Source organism: Terrapene carolina, unplaced genomic scaffold (assembly GCF_002925995.2).
Source record: "Terrapene carolina triunguis isolate 2854851 unplaced genomic scaffold, T_m_triunguis-2.0 Scaffold62, whole genome shotgun sequence".
Classification (NCBI taxonomy): Eukaryota; Metazoa; Chordata; order Testudines; family Emydidae; genus Terrapene; species Terrapene triunguis.
The window spans coordinates 48139856-48148319 of NW_020664413.1; the positions used below are offsets into that span (position 1 = coordinate 48139856).

Consider the following 8464-nt stretch of genomic DNA (forward strand, 5'->3'; position numbering starts at 1 on the left):
GCATTCTTGAGACCTGTTCCTGCAGAATTGCTTAACTTGACTCACATGAATGGTGCCACTGGAGCCTACGAGGACTACTTATATGCCTAAAGAAGAGCGTACATTCAGGAGTTTGCAGGATTGGGGTTTATATCTGTGGCAAAAGACTACCTTTTTATTAACTATGTCTGATTTTTTTTTTTTTTTTACAGGAGGGGTTCAAAATGGGACTAACTCTTGAAGGCACAGTATTTTGTCTGGACCCGCTAGACAGCAGATGCTGATGTCAAGACCAGAAATTTGAAATTCTTATATGATCGTTTATTTTTAATTCAGAACAAGTATTATAGATGTTATTCATGTGCCAAAAATTATATTTTTAAACATGTTAACTCTTGTGAAGTTTGCTTCTGTAAAACTCCAACTTAGGTTCCCTGTACAAATGTAAAAAGTCACACTTGTATATGAAATATGAATTAAATTACACGGTTGTATTTCTCGCTCTCATACTTGGACAGACATTTGCAATACCTAAGGAGTATTCACTTTAAGCTGGGAAAGTTCTTTAATGAACTCATAGATACCTCTTTCTGTTAGAAGACAATATAATTTTTGCATAATATTTGAGTGGTGACCTTTTAAAATTAATCGTCTCAAGCCACTATTTAATTTCAGGTCAATGGGATGATTATTGTACAATAAAAATTTAAATACCAATTAAGGAAGTAAAACATACTGAAAATTAGTATGTACATAACAGATAAATCTGGATGCCATGTAATTAATTCCAGTTAACTGTACACAATCACTATACTATATGAATAATGTTATTGTTAGCCTATTACATCTGTAATATTTTAGGCCTTTAATTCACATTTTAAAAAGTAAATATATCAGATTAATTGTCAATATGCTAGCTAATGTTTGATAAGTGCGTTAGGGAGGTCTAGTATACATGTTACAGTTATTTTGTAAAATGGACAAACTTAATGCTATGCATTTCTGGTTTGATGTTTTACAGCTAAGCTAGTTGCACATATTATATGATGTTTGTAATTTGGAATTCATTACATGACAGCTATATTTAATGTTCTGAAAACTAAGACCTTCATGCTAAAGAACACGTAGTAACCCCACTGCATTCACTGGGACTACTCGTGTGTAAAAGTACTCGCATGCTAACGTGTTTGCGGGGGTGGGGCCTTCAAATGTTGAAAAACACTGTAGTGTTACTGTTAAATGTCACACTGCAGCTCTACAGCTTACAGCAACAACTCAGTGCAAGCTAATAATGAAACCTTAAATACCCATAAATAGGTCACATAACAGAGCTAGATATTAAAAATATCTTGCATTGTGATGAATAATCACACACACAAAATATTGCTGCTGGGTGTTAGTATATTGTTGACTTGTCTATGCGTACTTTTCACTAACCTTTAACATAAGCAGTAAGTGAACATATGATTTGTGAATGTTTGCATTCAGCCATGAACTTGTTCCTTAATGTTTATACTTTGCCATGATTTTGTTCAGTGTGTACCATGCCCAAATTTTATGTTAAGGATATTCCCTTCCATCCATAAAACCCTCATTAACTCCCCCCTCCCTATTAACAACACACATAAGTAGAAAAAGAACTTTCAGGGGATTTTTAGTACGGTTGGTTGGGGTCTTCCCCCCCCGCCAAAAGACTTACTTTTTTGGTACATTATGGCTCATTAAATGTTTCTTTTGAGCTTATTGTCTTAAGGTTTAAACAGAAAAAAATGCATGTATGCAATATTACATTTAAGCATATATGCTTAGGCCCGGATTCAGCAAAGTACTTAAGCACATATGTAATGTTAAGGATAAGGGTAGTCCCATTAGCATCAGTGGAGGCTACTCATTTGCTTGAAGTTAGGCATGTGCTTAAGTAACTTGCTGAACTGGGATCTTAATGTTCAACTTTATGTACGTCTTCCTCTCTTATTCTTTGCTCAACATTCATATACATATACACACACACACTCATGCACACACACACACACATATATAATCACTAACAAATAGAGTAGTATATGTTTCATAAGCAAAAGTCTTTATAATTTTGTTTGTCTTATAGTATTTTGGAATTTGTATAATGAGGATGTTTAGTAGCCATATCCATGGCTTTTTTTAACAAATAGAATTTGTATTTTTATTGTACTTTAAAAAGCTTTACGTAATAAGCATATATTTAGTGGCCATTTACTATCAATGGTAACACAATGCTAAGATATTTGCACATTTTAAGAAACCTTTTTCTTTACTGATTTTTATGGCAATTGACTCTGCAAATGGCATAATTAAATATTATATAAACCGATTGATCAGTACAAAAATACTTAAATCAATGCAACAGTGCATTTTTAATGAAAATGTTTAGTGATCTGGTTCAAAATTGTATTTCTATGTAATCTCAATTGTCTGTTTACTTTTGCCTAAAATAAATGTTTTTAAATAAATTGTATTGTAGAACATACTGTTCATTCAGTAAATTACACAGAACTCAGTGGTGGGAAAGTCACATAAACACCATCTCAATAAGCCAAGAATTGCATGGCAGGGGACCCAGTACTTCAAAGTCTTACACATGTGCTTAGCTTTACACATTGTGGCAGATGCTCGGCAGGTGTAAATTGTTGTAAGGTTACTCTTACTTATTGGAATGTGACCTCCTCTTCATGGGTTAGAGAAAGTTTCCAATAATAAGAGATGTCTCATGTCCCATACATCCTGATATTTCATACAGGTAAGTAGAAATATGCTCTGTTCCCCCAAATCCCAAGTCTTGTTTTCATTCTTTACCTGTCACCCAATAATACTAATAAACCGAGGGGGACCGATCCTTATCTTGTTTAAATTGTCATAGTGCCATGGACTTCATTGTAGCCAGCGCCGGTACAACCACTAGGCGAACTAGGTGGCCGCCTAGAGTGCCTAGTGGTTGAGGGCGCCTAAAAGCCCGCTCAGGCAAGGAGGTGGAGTGGAGGTAAGCTGGGGCAGGGGGAAGGGGTGCAGGGAGGGCCGCCCGCAGTAACGGGGGGGCGCACAAGGGAACCGCTCCCCGCCCCAGATCACCTCCACTCTGCCTCCTCCGCTGAGCACACAGCCCGCACTCTAATTCTCCTCCAATCAGCACCGCAAGCCTAGGAGTGGAGGAGAATTAGAGTGGCGCTGGCATGCTCAGCGGGGGAGGCGGAGCGGAGGTGAGCTGGGGCGGGCTCCTCGGGTGGGGATAGCTGCCGCGGAGGGGACAGGGTTAGCTTCCGTGGGAGGGGACTCCCCGGGCAGGGTTAGCTGCACAGGAGGAGGGGTAGCTGCTGCGGGGGGGGGGGCCGGCAGCAGGCTCCCCGGGTGGCGGGCTGGGTTAGCTGCCACAGCGGGTGGGGTTAGCTGCCGTGGGGGGGCGGGGCTCCTCTGGTGGGAGGGGCAGGTGGGCGTGGTTAGCTGCCGCGGGGGGGGCAGCGGGCAGGATTAGCTGGGTGGAGGGGTGGCGCAAGGTGGAAGTTTCGCCTAGGGCGTGAAACTTCCTTGCACCAGCCCTGATTGTAGCTATGACCCATGAAGTCAATGAAGTAGGCTTGCTGCTGCAGGTGGTAAAGCTGGTCATGAAGAGAGGTCACTCAGGCTGTCATTCTGATGAGTACTGTCATTTCATAAGTACTGACTGATCAAAAATAATCTAACCTCTCTTTTTTTAATGTTTATAAAACATTACTGGGCACTTTGATTCTTTACTGGAATTATAACTTATTCATGCTTTTTTAAATCTGGAAACATTGAAACTAATTGCAAGCCTTCCACTGTCAGAAGTTGACTTCAGATGGAACTCTGCACATGGAGGGTTTACGGCTGTGGCCCCTTCGAGAGCTAATAAGGAATGGGTATGTTTAATAATCTCCGTCAAGTTTGGAAATGTGAACACACCTGTTGTTCTTTCCCACAAGCCAGGTGCATTTGCTCCTTTCTATCAATGTTCTAAAAGTATTTATTCTTAATTTCAATCTGTTAAAACAACATGTAAGTGCACATTTCAGATATTGTAGATTCACATTGTGCAGCACGGTCGCTCAGTGGTTGATCCTGTCCTATTGAAGTCAATGGGAAATTTACCACTGACTTCAATGGGAGCAGGATCATGCCTTCGGAACTTCTTGTTTATCAACTGCCAAAAGTACTTCCAGTTTGTCATTTTTTTTCTTTAAAAGCATGCTCCATTTTCCAATGCTTCGGGATCTCTCCTGGTCTTTTTAGAAGAGATGACATGTTGTCGAGAACTCAGAGCAGGTGACTGTGAGAATGGGAGGTTTTGTGTCCTAATTTCGGGCTCTGCTACTATCTCGCTGAATGACCTTGGGGAATTCACCTAGCCTTAGCCTGCTGAGGTCTAAAATGGGATTAACAACATTTACCCACCTCATACTTGGATAGTGAGGCTCGCTTAATAGTTTGTGTTTTGGATCCAGAAGTCTGTGCTGTATCGAGCATAAAAGAACGTACTGTAACAGCTAGGAGCCGCCGGATTGGTCTGCTCTTTTCCTTCTTTCTCTTGAATGTCTTTTTTTTTTCCTGATGGATCTCTGAAGTGCTGGTATTGACTGATAATACTACACAGCTGTGACAAACCCTTTTCCTCCAGGTGCATTACAGTAACTCATCACTTAAAGTCGTTCCAGTTAACATTGTTTCGTTATTAAGTTGCTGATCTATTAGAGAAGATACTCATTTAAAGTTGCGCAATGTTCCATTATAAGGTTGTTTGGCTTGCCCGTTCCAGCCAGAGAGCGGGGTCAGGGAGTGGGAGCTTGCCCCGTTCCGCCCACTTGGCGTTCCAGCTAGGGAGCAGGGTCGGGGCATGGGGGCTTATCCCACCCCGCCCGCCCGGCATTCCAGCCGGGGAGTGAGCAAGTGCCCGACCTCCCTCCCCAGCAGGAGCGCCGGATAGGCAGAGTGGGGCAAGCCCCCGCGCCCTGACCCCACTATGCCCCGCCTGAACCAAGCTTCACAATCATCATTGGTGAGTACAGTATTAAATAGTTTGTTTAAAATTATTTAAAACTTATATTGGATATGTATATAATATCTTTTGTCTGGTGAAAAAAAATTCCCTGGAACCTAACTCCCCCCCACCCATTTACATTAATTCTTATGGAGAAATTATATTCGCTTAACATCATTTAGCTTAAAGTGGCATTTTTCAGGAACGTAACTACAATGTTAAGCGAGGAGTTACTGTATTATATTCTAATTCCATCTGTCAGCTGATTGAATGCCAGGCTAATGCACCTTCCTGAGTTATGCCAACACTGGAAATAAGATTCTGAACTTTGTATTTCTGCAGCATGGAAATTTTCTCTCTGATGACCAGGTTGATTTCACTGAATTTGCCTAACCCACATTCTGAGGTTCCCATATCTCTTAGCAGAGGTAAACTTTACTAGCTAACTGATCTGCCCTTTTCCTCTTTCTCTTGTTCAGGATCTTTCTATTTTCTGATGGATTATCAGAGTGATGTTATAGGCTATTCTCAGTTGTCACCCACTCCCTCCGTGGCAGTTCTTGCTAGTCTGTTTGGTCTGCAAGTTGTCTTGTTTTATCCTTCCAGGGCCCAGAGGAAATTTGCCACAGCCAAAATAGCTGTCTCGATCACCTGAACTACTTCCAAAGACTGGTTCTTTCCTGCAGTGAAGCCTTTTTGGCTTCCTTTCTGGGGAAAAAAGTGCCTGGAGTCTTCTCACGCTTGCAGAAGTAAGCGTGATTCTGTAATCCCTTTGGTGATTGTAATTGCCAAGAAATGGAGTTTGCTCTCAAAAGTTTATTATAATTATTTTTCACTTCGTTGTCTCAACTCTGCAGTATCTAGTTCCCACAGAGTGGATTCTATTTCACAAAAGAAGTCTCTGCTGCACATGAAAAGAGTATTCTGCCTAAGATGTCTCTAACCAAACAAGAAAGGGTCCCATCTTCATTATAGCCTATCAACCATTAAAAAACCTTTACCTGTGTACAATGCTTTTCTTAAAGCACAGGAAGACATTTCAGTACTCTTCTGACCTTTATATTAGCCAGAATTGGCACCAGCCAATCGATCAGCTTCAGTTCTTTGATATTTCATGCTTGTTGTAGCCAGTAAGACAGTGTAAGCTTTTCTAAAAAACAAACAAACAAAACCCAGGAAGGATGTTTCAGAGGACTTTGAATATCCATCTAAATAGCTGTCCAGGCATTTTAAAATTCAACCAAGGATGTCTGTTTCCAATAAGTCATATCCTATAAATGTAACCCTTCTGCCAGGTGAAGCCAGCAGCAACAAGGGCCGGGTTCAGTATCTAGGGGTTCCTTTTCAACAATACAACACAAAACTGGCTCAAGCCCCCACCCAGTGACCTGGGACAATTACACACCACCCCCTGGGCGCCTCTAAGGTGGGAATTAACTCAGCATTAATTTGGGAAAACACTGCAATTAGGGCTCATAAACACAAACCATGAGCAAAAGACCCACCCCCAAGTAAGTTGGGCAGTGTCCTTTTCCCCTCGGGGTCTTAAGTCCAGCAACCCAAAAGTCCCTTTAATGTGCCTGTCCCTTCTCTGTACCCCACTCACAGTTGCTGTCCTTGGCCAGTGCAGCCCCAGAGTTCAGAGGTTCATCCGCAGAGTTCACCTCCCACCCTGTGTGCACTGCTCGGGCACTCGCTTGTCGTGCCAACGGCCAATTGCCACGCCTCTGCAGGGCTCTGCTCTGGCCCTCTCCACCAGCTTCTCTGCTAGCCGGTTGCTACACCTTTCCACCAGCCTCCCTGCTGGCCACACCTCTCCACTAGCCATCCGACTAGCCGCTTGCCACGCCTCTCCACCAGCTGCCCACTCGCTAAGATGGCTTCAGGGCCCCCCACACACACTTAACACACCCCTCAGTGATTTCAGCTGTTAGTGGGGGAGCCTCACTGCTGGTGCACACTGGACAGTCTCTTGCAATAGAGACACTGTCCCAAAGTAGGTGTAATACTAGGTATCAGTGATTTCAGCTCTGCAGCATGTAACAACACTCTCAATTGAGTCTAAATTATCTCTTTTATTATACCATGGAGAGAGAAAGGATCAAATGGTGTCTAGGACACTTAAACCAGGCCCACACCACCAGGTACAAGTACCTGCCCCCACCCTCTCTCAACTCACTGGGCTTTGGAACCCATGTCCCCCGGCTAGTGAGTGCTGTTCAGTTGAGGGTGAGTCCCTCCATTGGGGTATGCCAGGTACAGTTCTGCTGCTCTCGGTTCACACAAGAAGGATAGCAACCCTTTATTACTCCTGCCCCAACAACAAGGAGACTGGGGATCCAACACCAGCCACAAATGATCATTTTGGCAAGCAATCCCATCATGCTGAACACCTAGGCAGGGTGGTGTGTCCATGCAAACAAGATCAGCTTCTGAAGGCTTTTTCCACAGCTCACGACTAGATGTCAGGGGAGAGCTCATCCAGACTCGGCTTACATAAAGTTCAGCCAAAGAAAGCACACAGTACAGTTCTGGATAATTGTCCTCCTTTATAATTCACTGTTAAGAGAAATAAACCCATTCCTTTTGATGAGAGGTAAAGACTTTTATGATACATTATGTTAATACATGAATGTTACACAGTATTTCTCATCAATTAAATATGAATCAGATTAGCCATTATTTAATTTTGTCCTATTCTTTTGGAGATATTCGGCAACTTTTGTCAAATGTTAGTGCCATTGCAACTGTGATCTGTAATTCACAAGAAAAATTCTGTACACCAGCAGACTTATTTTATGTCACATCTTACTAAAAATACTTGTATATCCAAATATTTTCATTGGTCTCAAAATGCTCTCTGGACCTAGAAACACACTTCTTTACCAACTCATAACAGCAAACTTAATGGCAATCACAAAATTTGTGTGTGATGGGTTGAAGATTTATGAACATGTGGAGTTGTAATTTACCTTTTGTTCTTTATAACACAACCACAACTTCATGAAGAAGTTTCTTGACAAAAAATTCTTGGTTTTGTCTTGACACTGCAGGTTTTATGTAGTTGTTGTGGACAACATAATGAGAGTTCAGTCTCCCACAAGATGGATTTTGACATTTATCTCATATGAACAGACAGGACCAGTCTGTGGAATAGTGAGATTTCTAAGTTGTTTTGAGGATTTTGTCAGTTTTCTCAATCATTTTCTGCCTCACACAGTAGCCAGAATGATGGTTTGGCTCTCATGCTAATTTTCTTTAGTCTGGATTTCTCCCCTTAATTTAGTAAAGCCTGCCTCTGCACATGTAGAAAGTGTCTCAAAAACAGAAGGAAGTTAAGAGCAAAATAATTAAGTGGTCATCTACTGGCAAGATCATGCAACCTGGGCGAAAATTAGTGTGTGCTCTGTACCTACTGGCAGCCAAGCTCCCCTCACCCCCGACCCACTGAAGGAATTA

The 8464-nt window shown here is 42.0% G+C and overlaps 1 protein-coding gene across 5 annotated transcripts in view; it reads left to right on the forward strand.

Annotated features, from left to right (window-relative positions):
* GULP1 (GULP PTB domain containing engulfment adaptor 1) overlaps positions 1-2468 on the forward strand; it is a 167514-nt gene extending 165046 nt beyond the window's left edge. For all 5 annotated transcript variants that reach the window (XM_026647632.1, XM_024201152.2, XM_024201155.2 and 2 more), the window contains one exon: positions 192-2468. In XM_026647632.1, coding sequence (XP_026503417.1) covers positions 192-263 — 72 coding nt within the window. In that variant the 3' untranslated portion in view covers positions 264-2468. The remainder of the gene's footprint in view (positions 1-191) is intronic.
* Positions 2469-8464: the final 5996 nt, after the last annotated feature.